This window comes from Pygoscelis adeliae, unplaced genomic scaffold (assembly GCF_000699105.1).
Source record: "Pygoscelis adeliae isolate BGI_AS28 unplaced genomic scaffold, ASM69910v1 Scaffold463, whole genome shotgun sequence".
Lineage (NCBI taxonomy): Eukaryota > Metazoa > Chordata > Aves > Sphenisciformes > Spheniscidae > Pygoscelis > Pygoscelis adeliae.
In genome coordinates, this window is record NW_008824471.1 from 1,303,326 (window position 1) to 1,322,496 (window position 19,171).

Sequence of the window (19,171 nt, forward strand, 5' to 3'; positions counted from 1 at the left end):
TTTCTGTATCTCCATTCATCCTTCTACTGGAGATGCCATACCTCGGTTTGTACACCTCGATCACCCACATGTGTGCTCGCAAGATCATCTGAGATGCATCTTGAGAACATCTAAAAGTGGGTCGCAGAGTGACCACCTACCACACGGCCAGCAAGCCGCTCCCTCAGAATAGTGTTTGGTTCAAGCAGAGTGAAGGATGACCCCGTGTGCACACACGTACGTGGACACACGCATGCAGCCACGCTCCTCGCACTTCAGGAACGCTCTGAGAACCACGAGGCTGTGAGATGCCACGAACCACAGCCCTGTATTAAATTGCATACTCCTGGTATGGCAGCAAACCTGACAAAATTCAGAATTCAGTTACTGATACATCAGCAACACCATCCATCTACTGGTGACCTCCAGTGGGATCCACACTAACTGGAACGCTTCAGGTTCAGCCACCATTCAAGGAGGAACCATGCACTCCCTCCCTTCCCCCACCAGCCTTCCGGTTGCTTTCAGCAGTGTAATTTTCACTGGTTTGTTCTGGAACTAGAGAAGGATACCTATACTTGGTACTTGCTGGATAATACACCTTGCGAGGCAGAAAGTATCTATAAAAGCAAGCTCATTCCTGAAAACTTCTCTCCTCTTTGTTTTCTACGCTAGGATCTGCCGAAATAAACTGTTGGAGTCTCTCGTTTCCCTTCCGCGGGTGTTTCCTTAAAGGAAAAAAAAAAATAAAAAAGGACTGGCCAGCTGCCAAGTCATGGAGGCACATAAATATCCTGGGGCTGTGCCAACGCGGTTGCCAAAGCAGTAGCAGCAGCCCCTTCCCGAGAATGTCCGGCAGCAGCTGGGGAGACACTGTTTTTTTGGAAGCGTCTCCTGGCCTCCACCTTCTTCACCGCCGCTGAGCAGACCGTGGAGTTTCCTCAACGCTAGGCAGAGCTTGGCTCAGCGCGCTGCCCTGTGGACTGGAGCGCTGGATCACAGCGATTCCTTCCACCTCCTCCTTTCTTGCGGAGAAAGCAGCTCCTACCGCAGCCACGTATGGGAGTCAGCCGGTCGGCTCGAGCACCGGCAGCCCACGTGGCGCTTGGTGGCCCCTGCTCCACACAGGAGATCCTTCCCTTCTCTTTGTAAAAAAGGGGCAGGCAAGTTCATACAAAAGCTATGACTGAAGGAATGTCTTAGGTCTGGAAACCAAATGCGCTTTGTGACGTTTACGTGTTGCATCCTCTGATATGTAAGTACTGAAATAGTTCTTACTGCGCTATCACAGCCGCTTTCTCCGAGGTCTCTCAGAGCAAACAGGGGGAATACACAAGACATTTAACCTGCACAAGTAATTTATGTCTAATATTTCTTTTTGAGATGCTTGGCTTACTATTTAACAATTTAATAAACTATTTTTTAAAATTATTATTATTATTATTATTACAGGGTAGCTGCTTGCATAATAGAGTGTACACTAGAGGCTGGGAAGCAGCTAGCTGAATAGCCGCCCTGCTGAAAAGGATAGGACCTACAGCGGATGCCAAGTTGAACGTGGGCCAAGAGAGTGTTCTCATTGCAAATAAGGCGAACCACAGTCTGGGCTCCATCAGGAAGTGTGTGGCCAACAAATCGAGGGACGCACTTTTCCCTTGGTACATGACACTGCTCAGGCAGTGTGTCCAATATTGCTGTCCAGCTTTGGGCCTCTCGGTCAACAAGGATGTCGAAAAACCGTAGAGGCTCCAGTGAAGGGCTCCCAAGGTGTTCAGGGAGCTCAAGGGCGTGTCCTCTGGAAAAACAGTGGAAGGAGTTGGACTTAGTCGGAGGAGGAACAGGCTGTGGGTGACCTAATTACTGCCTAATATTATCTGCAGGACAATTACAAAGATGGAGCCAAACGCCTCTTGATAGTTGCAGATGATGTGGCAGGGGCAATGGCCACAAACTCGAGTTTGGGAGCTTCCAACCAGGCAGCAGGACAAACTGTTTTACTATGAGGGCAGTGCAGCACCGGAATAGGTTGCCCGGAGAGGTTGTGTAATTTCCGCCCTTGCAGGTTTTTGAGCTTCAGCTAGACAAAGCCCTGGCTGACCCGAGCGCTGGTGCCAGTCCTGCTGCAAGCAGGAGGCTGGACTACATCTCCAGAGGGCCTTGCGAAAACATTTCTGCGATTCTGCGACCTACTGAGAGATGGAGAATCTGCAAAACCTGTGGCAGAAGAAGCCCAGTGTGGTGCAGAGGACCACCCACACGATAACGTCCCATTTTGCTTTCAGGAATTCATTCCCTCCAATGCAGCGCTCCCAGGCTGGGCTGGAGGCCCCACAGCAGCCCAGGTGCTCTGACAGCAGCAGGGAGCACAAAGCAGAGAAGACAAAGTGTGCACAATGCGGAGCTGCCAGGCTTTGGGTACGTCGCTCCGCTGCTCGCAACCTGTATGCGATGCTGCACATGGACCCGCCTCTGCTAGCTCAACTATTTCCGAATCTTGTTTCTCAGCATGATGTGAGCAAACCCCAAGTGTCATTTCTTTCAGAAAAAAATATTACAGTAAATCCCTCCAACGAGGCTTACTCATTTCCTCTTCCCCATCTCTTAATCTCCATTATAAAAGACAAAAGTCCTTTTATAATGCAAGGGCTAATCTTATCTACTTGCTCAACAGCCCCACAAAGCTGAAAGTTCAGCAGAGCCCCAACGTAGCTCTAGCTCTGTGTCTGAATAGGTTACACGGGGACTAAAAAAGAGAATCGAGCCTTTCGTGCGTCTCTCACCTTGTAAACAATCAATCACTGGAATTTTAAGCATGCGTTTACGTCCAGGGAGATCTTCAGCACTATTCTGGGCCTTTTTATTTTACAACTCTCTTGGGCATCAGCACCATTTCAGAACTCGTGCTCCATCAGTGCTCCTCGCCAGCACAGACCTCCCCATGTCTGAGGCAAACCAGTTCTTGTTAGAACTTGGGGGGGAACCTCCAGAGCACAGAGGGGCAGAAGAGTTAACCTAGGCTGATGTGACACAAACGAGGGCCACACTCAGACCAGAAAACACATACCTGTATTTTTATGCCACATTAGTTATCAGAGGTGTCCTAGTAAGCAGCCGTCTGATCCTAGCTAAGGGAGAATTAACACTGAGAAAAGCGGCTGCCCTCTCAATCCTTGTGCGCTAACCAGGCAGCAGATCCCCGAATCACTATTTAGTGTAAATTGCATCTGCCCTTGACTACCGAGTCGTAAAAATTTTTTGAGCATGAAAAAGTTTGAGGGAAAAATTGGCTGAGCTGTCTTACCCGTAGTTTCGATTTCAGTAACTTTTAGGACCAAAATTACTCTGCAGATCGGAGATTGTCTGCTAAACCAGAAAAGAGAAGAAAGAAACTTGCCGTAAAGTCACGCTTGCATATCAAGTCACCCACATGAGTAATTATAAGGTTTTTTACATTTGCCTTTGTTTTTTCTCTTCTGACGCTGGCAATGTGTTAAGCATTTAGCATCTCTTTTAAGCTACAGCAGAGTGTACGTAGCAACTGATCCATTGCCGAGTCTTCCTGCCGCTCCCAGTACTGGCAGAAAGACAAAACTTCAGGCGATAGCCACATCCAGACCAGTTACTGGCCAAGTCCCGACTTCAGCCGATTCCCTGCAACGGCTCGCTCCAGAGAGGCCCGCTGCACTGGAGGAGACAGCTCGTGCCTCGGTCACCGAGCGAAGGAGAAAAGCTGCACGAAACAAATCGCTCATCCGCTATTAAAATAAGGAGAGGCCTCCTTGCCCCCTCCACCTACACGGGGTGGCTTTGTCTAGGATGAGGTGAACTGTGCGTGAGAGAGAGAGGCGCTGCTCTAACTCCACCACAGTCGGCTTGTTAACACCGGAGTTACAGAGCCAAAACCGCTTTCCTCTCCGCAGCTTTTCCTGACATCCTGGAGCTCTCCCCATCCTCCACAGCGCTTCAGGCTGAGACGGCTCCAGCCGTACTTACTCCTGCCTTACTATTTCACAACTACAGCACACGCACACTTCTTTGCTTGGGAGAGTCCAACCTCTGGCAGTTAAAACATCTGCAGAAGCAGTGAAGTACCTCACGTCTCTCTGTAACTCAGTTTGATTTCTTGTGGCTTAGTCTGAGGTTGCACTTTTAGAAAGCACTGGCCTAGTTTTCCAAAAGGTCATGAACAAGGAAACCTCTGAATCTTAAAAAGATGACTTCATCACCTACTTTTATTAAAAACATTGGTCAAGAGTGTTGCAAGAGATTTAAAAAAAAACCCTAGTGGCTTACACCATGAAGAAATTTTTTTAATGCAAGTGGCATGGACTGCACATGGCATTGCCGGGACACGGGTTTAATTTGTTCCGCTATCAGAAAAATTGGGGCAGAATTTCTAAAAATGTCTTTGCCGATCAAGGATTATTCTGCAATAGGCACTGAAAGGAACTTGTGTACAGGTGCCACTTACACCGAGCTCCTACACAGGCACGACAGCACCGCTGAGTATTCCCCATGCAGCGCAGGTACAGCGCAGCGCGCTGGAAGGGCCAGCTCGTGACAGCAGAGCCGGGGTTTGGGGACAGGGATCCCGTAAGGCACCCCAGAACAAAAGCCAGGCCCTGACGTCCCACAGGTAAGAGTCTATTCACAAAGTCCATTTACTCCCAGAGCGCCCAGGACACAGCCCCTTGCCGCTACCACGCTGCGTCAGGGAAGCACCTCCATTCACGCTGTGTGTATGTATCCTAGCGACTGTTGCCAGCAAAGGCAGAAATACAACTGGAGCATTTTTTTAAGTGGGAACTTCCTCCCGAGACATCCAGCACAGACCTGCCTTCAGTCCGCAGCTGGGCACACTTGGCACCATCATGCAATGCAGGGAGGCTGCAACCTGTTGCAAGGCGAGCTGCAAGCAGCTTCAGACGACAGGGCTGCCAGGAGACTACCACCAGCAGCAACGTTACTGCTACTGCTGCCAATAGCTGCACAGGCATCACGTGCCACGTTTCTGCTGCTACCGAACCAGCTCCAAGGCTGTCCAGCTTTGCACTCCATTAGAGAAAAAAAAAAAAAACACAAAACACACCTCAATTGGAAGAAAGCAAACCCAGTTTGTACTGCCTTAGGAAAAAACCCAAACATGAACCCAAAACTCGTGTTGTCACTAGCATCTGCACCACCGCCGCCGGCAGCGCGGCTGCTGTAGTACAGGCACTTCTCCCCACGTAAACAAGTCTGCAAGAAGTTACCCAACATGACAGATGGCTCGGCCCCCCCATTTTGGTAACACACAGCTCTGCTTTCCTCACCTTTCTGTAGCCATCAGCTAAGTCTCCTACTGCCTTTCTTAAACACAAACTGCAAATTTAAGTGTTTTAGTGATTTTCTAGGTCACAACTTTTCTATACAAGCTGTTTTCACATGGGAAAATAAATCCCTTCTCCACAAATTATCAGAGCCAAGATAAATCGAGGGATTGTCTCTCCTTTGCAGGTAGACCCAGGCTGAACAAACACACAGCCTCAGGCAAGCGGTGCTCTCTGGAGGGGGGCAGTATTTAGACTTCCGTGTCACCTTTCTGAACTACACGTGCCCGAGTGGCGCTTGTGCTGAAGTGTTTTTGAATTCCGTACCTCAGAACACGGGCAGCAGGTAGTGCTGAACTTATCAAACCAGCTTTTTTCATACAGGAGTATTTTTAGTAGAAACAGATACTCCTCTTTCAAGTGTAAAGACAATTGAGGCACTCCCTCTCGTGTGTGCCTTTTTTTTTTTTTTAAAACACCATACATTGAAGAATTTAAAACAAAACACCCCAGACTTTTGAATTAAAATACAAGCTTTACGACCACGTAGTAAGTGTAGGCTCTTATATTTCAGTTTAAGACTATATAATTTTATAGAGTACCAAAATAAGCAAAGGATCAGCACTCCATACAAAGTGTTAGTTCTTGTGAGGAGGGTCGAAGGGAGATGGACTTTAATTACACTAAACTTTCTTTGCAAGTCTAAAGAAAATTCCATTTCAGCAAAACAGGTTTGGGGGTAGGTTCCCCACATTTCTAGTTCATTAAATAGTGTTTCTTTAGAGACGATTTACATTTTTCTCATTCAAAGTAAAGGGATGACTTAAAGCACTATTAACAAGGAGGTGGTGCTGTTAATGTTTAATGTCAATATGCAATGTCATCTGCTATAAAGGCTAGAAGAGCAACACAACTTCATCGTTACTTCTGAAGACTATTAGAAATCGACTAACATTTGAGAAAAGTTTCAAGCACGCTACACCAGCTCCAGGTCTGTGCTGCTGGCAAGAAGCCTCTGCTAGTCTGTACACTGCCAGGAGGAGCTCGGCAGGCGAATCCCAACGCCCAGGAGCCGGCAGTGGCATGTGTTTTCACACGCATACCACGAGTCCGACTTACGACGGTTACGTCTCTCCCCTGTCTTACGGCATTAAAATGCAAGGAAATTATTAGCTAACATTGCCACTACAATTTTACAAAAGCGTAAATCTGAACAAAATAGCGGTTAAAACAAAGTGAAGCGCTCTGTTTAACTCCAGGATGCATTCTCTACGACAACCCTCCTTCTGTCCTATTCCCTGTCCGGTTTCTTCCCCCGCTCCTTCCCTAACGACTATTTTACAATAAATAGGTTAAGTGGATTTACATGATGCAAGCGCAACTCAAAAGGCTTTTGCCCTATACATATAACCATGTTAAATTGTGAGATTATACACGTGAGAGATCTCTAACAGAGCAACCACCAGTTCAGATTTTTAAAGAAACACAAGTATTTCAGCATGTACACAGTAATGAGTTTAAAACTGTCCATCATCATCGCTTTCGTACATTCTCTTCCTCTTCATAGCCTTAAAGGGATTTTAGACCTTGATGGCGACAATCCCAAAACAAGAGTAAAATGAATTTATTTTATTGCAAACAAACGTCTAGAGTTAAATTTCTCCACCCACTTTCTTTAAGAGAAAAGGAATCAGCAGGCTAAGGAGATACACCCATTTGAGAATTGACATGATTAAAAATTAGATATAAAATGGGTGACTCACAGTTCCATTAGCTTACAAAACGGTGGAGTAACTACTACAAGCACACTAGGTATACAGTATTTTGTGGGGAACGAGTTATCCAGAAACACAATTCATATAGATCCCATTAGACAACTGGATTTACAACAAGTTTTGTTTAATAAGAAATGGGCAAAGCCAGCTTCTTTTCAGAATCAAAATGCAGAACAAATGGAAAAGAAATTATGGTGTTGTACCTTCACAAGTTTGAGCCTCCACAAATAATGCAACCAAGTTTTACAACTTTAAGAGCTTCTACATACACTCCACCTTCACTATTTAGCCCTGGGTTTCCTCTTTGCCCCCAACATCTTATTGAGTTCCAAATGTTACAAAAAAGTCCTAGTTATTGCCAGAAACTTTTACCTCCCCCCTCCTCCCCTCCCCACCCAGAAGCTTCGTAGAGAGGATGGAGTGTAATATGGAGCTTTACATGATCTCATGATATTCACGAGGGCTGCTAAGGAGCCCCCGTACGAATCTGGTTGCTAACATTTCTATCGTATTGTGACATGACTCACGACTGTTTCTTAGAAATTGGGGGATGGGGAAAAAGGAGAAAATTCTTTAATAAAAAGACACCAGGTACAAAGCAACGTTTTACTTTTGTTGTGGTAAAAAAAAAGTCACATTTTACAGATAAAATGTAGAACCCTGAAATACTGACACATTCTCTTATCGTGCACAATGCTGAGGTTCTCTTACGAATCACTTTAAAACTGCAATTAAAAATGTACAAAAAAAAGAAAAGAAAAAATCAACCCACAAAGCTTCTAAAAAAGGAACCCGCAGGCACTTCCTCTTGTGGAATGTTTAAAAAGTTAGCCTACTAAAGAAAACAGTCGACTTCTTGTGAAGGTTTTGGAGAAATATGTATCAGTTCATTTATTTGGGTATTCAATAATATCCTTGGTGATAATGCTGACTCCATGGCTTCTGACCCCAGAATTGCTGCAATAGATGGATAAATAGTTAATTTTAACCTGTAATCACGTAATGGCTACATTTCTTACAGGAAAAAGAAAAGAAGTGTTTAACAAACATCTAGTTCTCCTGAACTTGAGAAGATTAAAGTCCTCTCAAATAGCAGCAAGTTCCTGAACAACTGAAGGCAGTTAAGTTCACTTCACAGTAGTAACGTGAGGCCAAATACTACATACCATTGCGACCGGTAAGCCATAGCTGATACTTGATATATCAAGACCATCAAGCCAGATTAAGTTTTGCACAGAAAACTATTTATAGTAGTATTACCTGGCATTAAAAGATTTTGCTATCCAGTTTTGATTACACATCTAGTTATTTTAGACAGCATTTTGAAACATTCGAGTTAACAATCAGTGAAAAGGTAAAGTTATGACTACTTACACCCTGCTGCCACTGGTTGTAGCCCTGAGATTGGTTTTTGTAGCCACGATTATTTCCCCTTCCTCTGAAGTTCTGCAAGAGGACAACAGTTTTTAACTACTTCATCTATATGGATTTTTCAGAAGTGTACTAATACCAATCTTTCTATTACCACCAAAACATCACATGCCATATAGAATCCTTCAAATACAAGGTATCAAGCCCAGGTTAAAAACCAACCAAACAAAAAGCATCCCTGAAAAACACTGGAATACCAAAAGCCTCCCCCTCCGAGCAACTGCTTCTTAAAAATGGGGCAAGAACCTCAGAATCAATAAGCCAGTTCAAACTGTTGTTGCCGGTGGTCTGGAAAGCTGGATAATCCAGTTTTGACTCACCCTATTTCCAGGTGCTAAACTGCACCAGGACAACTAAAAATACAAGAGCTTGCCTATTTTTAGTTAGGAAAGGCTGTAGTTGCTACAAGGATGTGTTATCTGATCAGACAAAAGGATATGGGTCATACAACTGAAAATAGAAGAGCTAGTCCACAAAATTTCAAGTAAGTTATGGTACAAAGAAAAGGGACATGGATACTAGTAGATAAAAATATTGCATTTCCCCTGTTTGTCAGTATGAGACAAACCTGAGCCATGTTTACTAGCTTGGGCTCCATCTGCTGGCTCTTCAGTAATCCGAATTATGTTTTCAAATACTTCCACTGATATTCCACCAGGTAAGACCTAGGCTAGTATGCCTTTACGTGTTGTGTTTGATACCAGACACCAAAACAAAGACTCTCTCCAGAGCTATTTGCCGAAAGTTCCCTAAACACTTGATAAAGATACACCTTGACCCTAAGGCCAAACAACAATGACTACTATTTGGGGGGGGATCAAACACAGGTCTTCACACGCATGTCCTAAAAATCTTAATCTTTAACAGGACAGAGGTACAGTCTTCACACAGAACCCCCACGTCAGCATCAGAACTTCCGCAACATTCAGAGCTCTGGGCACATACACCGAACGACAAAGCTAGGCCTTTTAGTGTGGAATTAGGCGCAGTACCACAACCAAGTTTGTGGGTATTTGCGGCCACCAAACCTTTCAAACGACATCATCCAAAGTACTGTAGTTTAACTAATAAATCCCCCCAAAGCATCACCTGGTTGTAGTTTCCCCTGTTGGGCATTCCACCTCTGTTATAGTTTCCTCTGTTTGAGTAGCCACCTCTGCTTGGAAAGACAGGGCCACGAGGATATGGGTAGCCAATTGCACCGCTGCTGCCACCGCCACCACCGCCACCTCCACCACCTCGCTGAGGCATGTTGCCTCCCCTCCTGTTGTATCCACCTCGATTGCCAGGGACTGCAGGAAGAGAGTTACTTCAATCAAGTAATTGTTAGGTCTCAAGTAATTCTTACGTGAAGATTACTGTTCAAAATGATGATGGTATAGAAGTAAGATGTCCAAATTCAGTGCAAAAATTTCAATGCAAAGATTAAGTCATCTGGTCATGGTGAAAAACGGCAATTTAACTGCACACTACCCCCTCAATGCAGCCTGGTACACAAGCGAACACCAAACCCAACATAAAAACTCAAAGCTGTGCCTCAAACCGCATGAACAGTGTAATCCAGGATTTTGGCAAGCCTCACTTTTAAAGTCAGACAATTAACTTTGCACTAATACATCAAACTTACTAAGTTGAAATCAAGGTTCCTACTACATAATAATTGCGATGCAAGTACTACAAGCTTTTTTCTTCTTCCCCTGCAGCAGCAACCTCCACAATCTCCAGGCTCATTTCTAGGCTCACCTCCTCCTCTGAAGTTGCCCCGCATGTTGAATCCTCCACGACCTCTCTGACCCCTATTAAATTGATTTTTATTGCTCTTCTTGTTCTTCTTTGAGCCAGTGTTCTGTTTCTTTTCCGGTGGAAGAGATTTCTTACTTTCTTCTTTGTATTGTTCCAAAAGCTTCTGAGCTTCTTCTTTTTGCAACTCTACATAGATTATTTCATCAAAACATTCTGCTACCTCTGGCAGTGTGAAGTTCCCTATAATTGCAAAAACACTGAGTATTCAGCATCTACATTCAGCTGCAATCAAAGCCGTAATTTAACCACCTTTCTCCCATTCTTCCTCCCACCCCCTGCATTCCCTCAGCATAGGGACAAAATTACATAATTTGAGCATTTAAGAAATGTAACAGTGACAAAAGAAATGAACAGGTCTTCATGGGGTTGCCAGTACTGTTCCAAACCTTGAAAACATTCTGCCTATATCTTTTTTTTCTTTTATAAGCCTCCACTCAGAGTACCAGTTTCTGCCAAATACGTCACTTATATAGGGCACTTTATGCCAAGACAGCTTTGTGCATCTGCATGAAGCATATCAGCATAACTGAGTAGTGTTAAGGACTGCAGCAGAGGGAACACAATATAGTGTTGTCCTACAAGTTACAATAGTCTTCCAGTTTTGTTTAAGTACAACTGTTTAAGATAAAGTGATTTTTTTAGACTTTACGTTTACTTAATCCTTTAAACAGATACTCAGCATCCTAAAACACAGTATAGGATTATGTTCCATGCCTTTCATTTTGAGAACTGCATGCTCTGGAAGATCTTTTCCCTCCACCTCTGCCTTCTTTTGTGTTCTTTGCTTGTAGTCTTCATCTTTTGGGCAAACAACAACTGCTTTGCGCTGGAAGCCTGCAAACAGGCACATTTTTCTCCTCTGCGCAGCTGCAGACACATTTGTCTGAAAAAAATGCAGTAACTTACTACACGTAGCTGTCATTGTAAGAGTTAAGGAAGTCAACTTATGGTGTATAGACTTCACCTCTACAAGAGCTTGCAATGAAGTTTACAAATAACTGGACATAAAGATGCTGCATAATGCAAAGTTACGAGCTCATATCCATGTGTTAAAACACTATTCCTCCCACATCCCATAAATCCAGAGAAGTTCAGACAAGCATTTGTAGTAATATCTCAACTTTGCGTCCCCTGAATGAGTAGTAAGTCAGTAAGTGAAACAACTGCTATTACAATGTAACTTTAATCCCATTTAATTACTGCACTACAGCCTATAAGCACATTTCTTTAACCATTTTTCACTGAAGCTTCTACCTGATCCAAAATGAAATTCCGCTTCTTACGAGCTGCAATCTCAATGAACTTTCCAAGACACTGTGGAGCTCTCTGCAACAGTGTGTTAAGTTTTCCAGTGTCCGCCATCTGCCGCTTAAAACCTGCAACCTACAGAGAGATTTCCCAGAGTTAAAGTAGCCCTGATAACACACGGCTGACATTTTTCTTTGCTAAATGCTTTTCACCTCGCTTCGAGGATTGTTCAAGTCAAGGCCATGGCTACAAACTCAGAACTGAAACTCCTGAAGCCTCCATAAAACAGAGCTTTATAAACAAAGAATCTAGGTGAATCAATACAGCTGAATCTAAGGTATACTCATCACATTACTAATCCAAAGCTAAATGTTCTATTCTGAGGACAGTGATATAAAAAGAAATAGAAATACTTAAATAGTCAACAACAGTTGACTATTTCTTATATAGTACCACAAACATCTTCAGAATCCTGCTGTGCCATGTATGAGTAGCAGCAAGATAAAAATCTTTAACAGTCACTAGCTAACCGGTAGCCAGTTTCTTAGATTTCTTTGATACAAAAGAACCCCATGGCAGCCAAAGACCTGGATTCACAGCAAGTCTTTAACATATCAACAAATAAAGTGTCATATTATCACTTACCATCATTTTGTCCATAATAGTATTTGTCCCAAGAATGTTGTATTTCCCAGGATTTGCTGCTGCATGTTTGGTAACCCATGTAGTCTTGCCAGCTCCAGGCAAGCCAATCATCATCACCACCTAAGACAACAGGTTCTATACTTGAGATACTAGTTCAATGATTTTCTTGAATATGCAACTTAGACCAGCAAGCCTAATGGAAACTGAGTGGGGGGCATGGGGGTGTCAGGGGGGTGGGTGAAGAATCATGGGATACCAAGTATTAAAGCCCCCAGACAAAAAGGTCAGTGTTATATAATACTCTGCTTAAACTCCGCCACTTCTGTTCATCTATTCTCAACAACTTTGAGATTATCAACAAGAAACCTACCTCACAATCTTTCTTTTGCTCAGGTCCCTTTGGTCCTCGGACCCTATCCTCCAGGGGGACCTTCTGGATGAAGGTATACTCTTCAGGTACAGGAAAGTAAGGTTCCTCCTTCTGACCAAAGTTGAACTCAACTGCACAGTTATGGCAGAGAACATGTGGGAAGAGTGGCCGCCCGTCAAGAACTTCCTTACTTATTTTGAATGCAACACCAAGCTCTTGTCCATTCTTGGAATACGAGAGTTCCACTTCATCACCATCAAAATTCTGGTTTTCAAACAAAGCATTAGTTTGGATAAAATTACTCACCTCGCTCTATAAAGTTATATTAATAATTTCACTATATTGGCTATATTTACTCAACTGCTGTAACACTTATCATAAAGACACTACTTAAAGCCTTCTCTTAAAGTGAGTTACTGTCAATGATAATCTCGTTTAAGATCTTTTCTTTTTTAAAAGGCTTTAAAGATATTAGTCTGTGAATATGGAATCATAACATGTTCACAGCAGTCACTGTTGATAATACCTGCTATTTCTGCCTTCTCCCTATGTTAAACTTGTCTTGCTCCAAGTTTTTTCTGTATTTGGTTTACTGCTTCTCACATCAAAGCAGTCTAACAATTCAAGCATGTTTTTCCTCAGAAGAAAATATAAGTGAAAACTTACAGCAAAACATCCAATCACATCATTTTCATCAAACTTCTCACCAAAGTCTTCAGTCTCACAATTGCATGTCTTTATTCCTTTTAGAGAATACCCATAAGAAAATTCTTCTTCACCTGAAGAAATAATTTAAACTTACTAAAACCAGGCATTTTCACCTAACCCGTTAGAAATATAATCACTTTACTGCTACTTAAGTAAGCTGCTGTTCAGAATGTTTTTAGTAACGCCAAAACAAGCTATGACCCCCAAACAGCTACACTGCGTTCCTGTATTCAAGAACTCAACACTCTCGCTTGAGATGGAAGAGCAGTATTTCCCCCATCCCAGTTTTAAGAGCCTTATGCTGCTGGTTCCAGATTCACGTTGACGTAAAGCTGAACTGCAGGATAAAGACATGACCAAGTATTTTTAAACTCTGAAGACCTGATTATGCACCAGTATACCTATAACGTAGTTAGTCAGAAAGGCTTTCTGAATTTAGTCTCCAGTAGCACTTACCCCTCCCCATTTTAAAGGGAGTTTAGCAGACATTCAGCCTATGCGACAGCTGAGGATGAAGCTGCAAGGAACAAGCTAACAGGAAGCATCAAACACAAGGCCTCAGGTGGAACTTAAGAACTTAACTAGAAAGCTGCTGCTGATCTCAAAACATATCAATTCAAATACATTTCCCACAAAGATGTGTCTCAGCAGCAGGTATTAGTTATAAATACCATTATGATTAGTTCCCATGTATCTAATGAAGTTGTACTTCTTTCTTCCTAGCTACTTTCAGAAATGAGGATTCTCCCCCCAAGCCAAAAGAATGATAATGTAGTTATCCAGGAATTTTTCTTCACTGGTTAAATCTTATACCATGCCCCACCCTTTAAAAAAAACGAACGAAAACAACAACCCTCTTCCTATTTATGACACCACATGAAAAGGAGACATCCTTAATCTTGTCAGGTCTTCAAGAATGTTCTCCATAACCCATACTTGACCACTGAAAGAATTAACTCTCAAGTCATGTAATCCTTATAGGCATGAATACTTAATTACTTTATTTGGTCCCAGTAATAAACTTTTTTACACCATATCTGGTGAATGGTTCAAGTTAAGACCACTTTTCAGAACACATGGACTACCATCACTAAGCTTTTCCCACCTGCTTAAGAAAAAAGGACTTAAAACTTCAACCACGTACACAAAAGTAATCAAATGTTTAAGTCTTACCAAGCAACATTCCACTTGTGTTCAGTGACCAGCCAACTCGCACTTCATGTATGTCAATGTCTTTTGTATACAGGTGTTTAACAGGAATCTTTTCTGTAACCTATTTTTAAATTATTCATTAAAAGGTATGTAGTATTTATTAGACACTAACAAGATGGAAACACAAAGGTAACATCTGGAATCTTTACACTCCAAATCTTTGCTAAGTCTGAGTAACCACCTTCTGCAAAAATGAAACATGCTTAAGTATGTGAAATCACAAGCCAGTCACTAAACAGTTATACCTCCTGACTGAGCAATGAAGATGCAAGATACCCTATACCTTCAAAGCACTTAGTCATAGCAGTCCCTCTCAGTGGCCAAAAGCCTTAATCCTTTTGATACCGTATTAAAGTTACAAACAAGATGTATACATGTTTTTAGAAAATAATCGCCATAAAGTTGGGATTAACACTAAATTACTTTGCCAATAAAATGTGGTAATGGACAAAAAAAATTGCTTTACATAGACTGGGGAAAATATTACCCTCATCCCTTTCCACAGTAAGCAGATTTCCTGGGCAAGTTGCCAGCTTCCAAACAACATAACCAGATTCAAAAAAAAAAAACCCAAAACCACCTAAAAGCACTGGAATCTGTAGGCAACCAGCTATTTTCAAACTGCCTTTACAAATTTCACCAAACTAAAGTGAAAAACTGATCAGTATCCTACCAGTTTCCACAGCTATTCGAGTCAGGTGACCAAGGTGAAACTGATTTGAAAGTGAACAGGGCAATAAATACTGACATCAATTTCACTCCATTGGCCTACCAAAGTTATAGGTACTGACAGACACAGAAATCACTCAATGCAAGAGCATGGAGAATGAGATCACTACCCACTCCTCATGGCAGTGGTTAGATTTGAAAGTACTAGAGGAAAAGAACAGAGTAAGCATTTATATACACAGGCACATCATATGCAAAGAAGGCTTTAACATCACTAAGTAAAAAAAAAAATAATCAAGCTTTGTGCCTCCTGTTATTCTTTCATCAACAAGTTGGAGAAATCTGTTTATTACAAGGCTGATTGCTCTTTGCCATTCTTACCCTTTAGGAGAACTCTTGCTCTCAAAATTCAAGTACCTACACTAAATACATTCACTGCATACACAAGTCAGAATTACTCAGGCTGAAAGGGACCTCTGGAGGTCATCTAGGCCAAATCCCTGCTTAGAGCAGGTCAAACTCAAAGACTAAGTAGGAACAGAAAAAAGGGCTGCTGCAATAATTTATATCCCTTTTTAAAAAAAGCCAAGCTTTCTGTAATCTTCAGAAAGTACAAGCAAACCTGACTAGCGAGTATCAAAATTCTTCAAGTGTTCACGCATTAAGTGCCAAATAAAATTCTTGGTTCAAAAATGAGACCAGAAGTTACACATTCAGGGCAAATGCAAGCTGCTTTTTTTTTGTTAAATGGAAGTTCTTACAAAAGAGGAAGCAGTTTTGCAAATTGAGCCATCTTTTATCAAGAACCATTTCACAGGCTCCTAAGAGAAGGCCTTCTGAAAGTTCTGAATTAGTTTCAACTAAGCACAAAAAACTGACAAGTATAAACAATATTATATTTAAGCATGCAAAACAGTCTCCTATAAAACATCAGTTTAACTCACCTTCATCTCAAAGCAGACTTTGCCTTTAGAAACTCCATAGGAGGCTCTCCCTCCAGCCCAAAGGAAAGCAAAGCTTTCCATGGTCAGAGAGGAAGCACTAAACCGGTCTCTTGAGATTTTAAAATGCAGGTCACAGTTATCTGTTAACATAAAAAAAAAATCATTCTGTTTACTCCTATTACAAAATAAAGTACAGCTCTCCAATTTTATGCATTAAAGGTCATTTCAGCTTTCAAAGGTGATTTTCAAGACAAACTGCCAGTAAGTGCTCAGCATCTTTCAGGAAAGCAACTGAACACACACCTAGATAGAGCTGCAGGCTGAAGCTCAGCCAAAAATCTCACGAAAAGCTAGCTAACAAGAATAATTTTCAAGGTGCCATCTTCACTTCTGTCACCAAATTCCCTGTTTTTTCCATCTGCTTAAAAACCTGAATTTCACCTCATCTATTTGAACCTTTTTGGTTAGTTACCTGAGGTATTTCCCTCAACATAGAACAAAGGAATCTGCATCGTGCTCTTTGCATTATTGTTAGATACCTTTTTTGAAGTCTTCTTACCCCTCGTGCCCAAACCTAAGGGCAGCTGAGAAGTAAATAGAAACACAAGTATTTTTGTTTAAGTACTGGAAGTAGTACCATCTTTGGTTAATATAGTCATTTAGCAAGTCCAATTAGATTAAGCCAATTAAAATAAAGTCAGTTAAGTCAAATGCAGATGGTTTAAGCACGCAGAATGTGGTTAAGAGAACTTACTTCCCCTAAGTAACACGATCTGCACTATGACTTCACCTATCACTAAGAACTTAAGTGGAACCTTTGTTTTACAGACATCTTCAGAGCTGCAGCACCAGGAAGTTTCAAATTAATCTTCTAGTAGGTTTCAAAAAGACAATGCAAAAAGGTAACGTGAGGTGCAGGATATAGCACTTGAATTCCCCAGAGCAAGGAATCCATTGAAGAAACTCCAAACCTATTTGACAGTTACAAGAAAGGAGCAAAATTAGCAAGCAGTGAGTGAGTTCTTCTGCCCTGGTATAAAACCTGCATGCTGCCCAAGTACACTAAAATGCAGTCTTCCCTGTATTACTGGTAACTCTCATGCATGAGATCTTGTTTTGTTCGCATAAAGCCACCTGCAGTTGCAACTACAATATTTGTGATCCAAGTGTTTTCTCATTAGTACTTCTAACTTTTATTTACTGCATGAAAACCAAATAAAATCACACAGAAGAGACCCGCCTGTGTAGGTTACTTTTACAACAACAAATGAGAACAGAATCTGAAGTTACAGTTTCCTTGTAAGACACAGGTAATAAAAAGCCCTTAAGAGTGCTAAACCTCTTATATGTCTGGATCATTATAGTCCAGAAAAGACAGCGCCAGGTTGTTACACAATTCAGTCTTAAAGCTATGTTTGATTCTGATCTCCAGTCTGCCGACACTTTGAACTAAATCAGCTCCCACAAAGGTGGCTACTCACCAGGTTAGCAGCTAGAAACTTGAGATTTAGTTACCAAAATGTCAAGAATGGCATATTCAGCAATTTACATGGCTGTAACTAATACCTCCTTCCATTTCAAAACACTTCTCGGGGAAAAAAACACCTGGAACTACTAGCAAATATGCCAGATAACGCCAAAATTTAAGCTTTCCTTCCATGGCACTTTAAGAATCCAAGAAATTCATGCATCGCTTATTTAGGTTTTTTAATACTGCACTAAGTCCTTATACTTACCCTCAAGAATACAAATGTCAAATTTGCCCCAGTCATGGTACATCACAGTAACAATAACATTTATAATCTGCCTCAAGAAAACCCCTGTTGTTTGTAGGTACTTGTCAATTTCTACACCCTTCCAACCAATTCTCTCTGCCATTCCATTTGCACAAATCACCCCCCAACCTCCCAGGTTGCATGAATGGGTCATTTTTCAGGAGGCCTTACCTGCTTTTTTTTTTGTTGAATTTATCAGAGAACATGAAAAATACTCCACTGGTTGGTACATAAATAGGGCCTCAGCAAGTTATGCAGGAAGCTCACTTCACAAATTGTACTACTGTAACCACCTGTACTATTGACTCTCAGAACTTTCTGAAGCGAAAAGCTCGTGTGCTACGTAATTAGTTTCTCAAGCTGTTTCTAGGGTGTTCTATGCTCACTATACACTTGGCCATCTTGGTTTCCATACTAGGTTAGTGTTTTGGTCAAGATTGCTTCAGAAAATTGTATGATATCAGAGACTTCATGAGAAAACCAAGCTTGTTACTGCCAATATAAAGACCCATATGTGCCTCCTGTGCTTTTGTATACCGAAAATGGTTGGAAATACCATTTCTGATTTTTTTTTTTTAATATGACTTGGTAATGAAAGTCAATAAAGGTATTCACCCCACATTTCAGAAAGTGTGGTTTTAAGATTAAAAGCGCAACACCACATCTTTCCGAAGTAAAGGAAAGCATGTTTACTCACAAGTATCAAGACAAACCACTGTGTCATCAAAATGTTCATCTTCCTCTTCAACAGGTGGTTGAGGGGACTTGGCCCTGCACAAAACAAGAACAAAAGACACTAAAGCTACATGTATTTTCACGCTGTTAAAGTAAGCATGGCTGTACCTTACTACTTCCCATTCACAAAATGCTGCCCAGCATCAAGTTTATTTACCTGCTGTACTTATTTTCCTCAATGTATTCAAAATATCCACGGCCATGGTCTTCACGTGGTCTCTTCACTCCCCTCTTTTTCTCACCAGGTTTTTGTTCCGTTTTAGCATCTCCTGTAAGAGAGTTGATGATTTAATTACATAAAGTAACTCTTTAACTGGCAATAAAATCCTATACGATGGTTCCAACTTTGGAAACTGCAAGAACCCACAGCAAGAGAAAAGCAATAGTGCGCTAAAGAAGAATTTTGCTTTGTACTAAGATAAAAACCCATATCTCGAATTTTCTCAGGAGACGCAAAACTTGTCTGCTAAATCATCTCTGACCCGCGACAGAAGCGGCCAGTGCACCACGCAGCAGCTGGTACAGCCCTCGATGTTAAGATCCCCACAGAAAAGCCAGACCGCTCCCA

At 41.9% G+C, this 19,171-nt stretch overlaps 1 protein-coding gene across 1 annotated transcript in view; it reads right to left on the reverse strand.

Moving 5' to 3' along the window:
- Positions 1-6,134: 6,134 nt before the first annotated feature.
- HNRNPU (heterogeneous nuclear ribonucleoprotein U (scaffold attachment factor A)) overlaps positions 6,135-19,171 on the reverse strand; it is a 37,172-nt gene continuing 24,135 nt past the window's right edge. The window contains exons 2-14 of the mRNA XM_009321266.1: positions 18,761-18,872; positions 18,566-18,639; positions 16,094-16,233; positions 14,442-14,541; positions 13,227-13,339; positions 12,561-12,824; positions 12,191-12,310; positions 11,552-11,680; positions 11,012-11,180; positions 10,238-10,477; positions 9,584-9,786; positions 8,438-8,509; positions 6,135-8,020 (exon numbers count right to left, since the gene is read on the reverse strand). Of these exons, the coding sequence (XP_009319541.1) occupies positions 7,967-8,020; positions 8,438-8,509; positions 9,584-9,786; positions 10,238-10,477; positions 11,012-11,180; positions 11,552-11,680; positions 12,191-12,310; positions 12,561-12,824; positions 13,227-13,339; positions 14,442-14,541; positions 16,094-16,233; positions 18,566-18,639; positions 18,761-18,872 (1,790 nt within the window). The 3' untranslated portion in view covers positions 6,135-7,966. The remainder of the gene's footprint in view (positions 8,021-8,437; positions 8,510-9,583; positions 9,787-10,237; positions 10,478-11,011; positions 11,181-11,551; positions 11,681-12,190; positions 12,311-12,560; positions 12,825-13,226; positions 13,340-14,441; positions 14,542-16,093; positions 16,234-18,565; positions 18,640-18,760; positions 18,873-19,171) is intronic.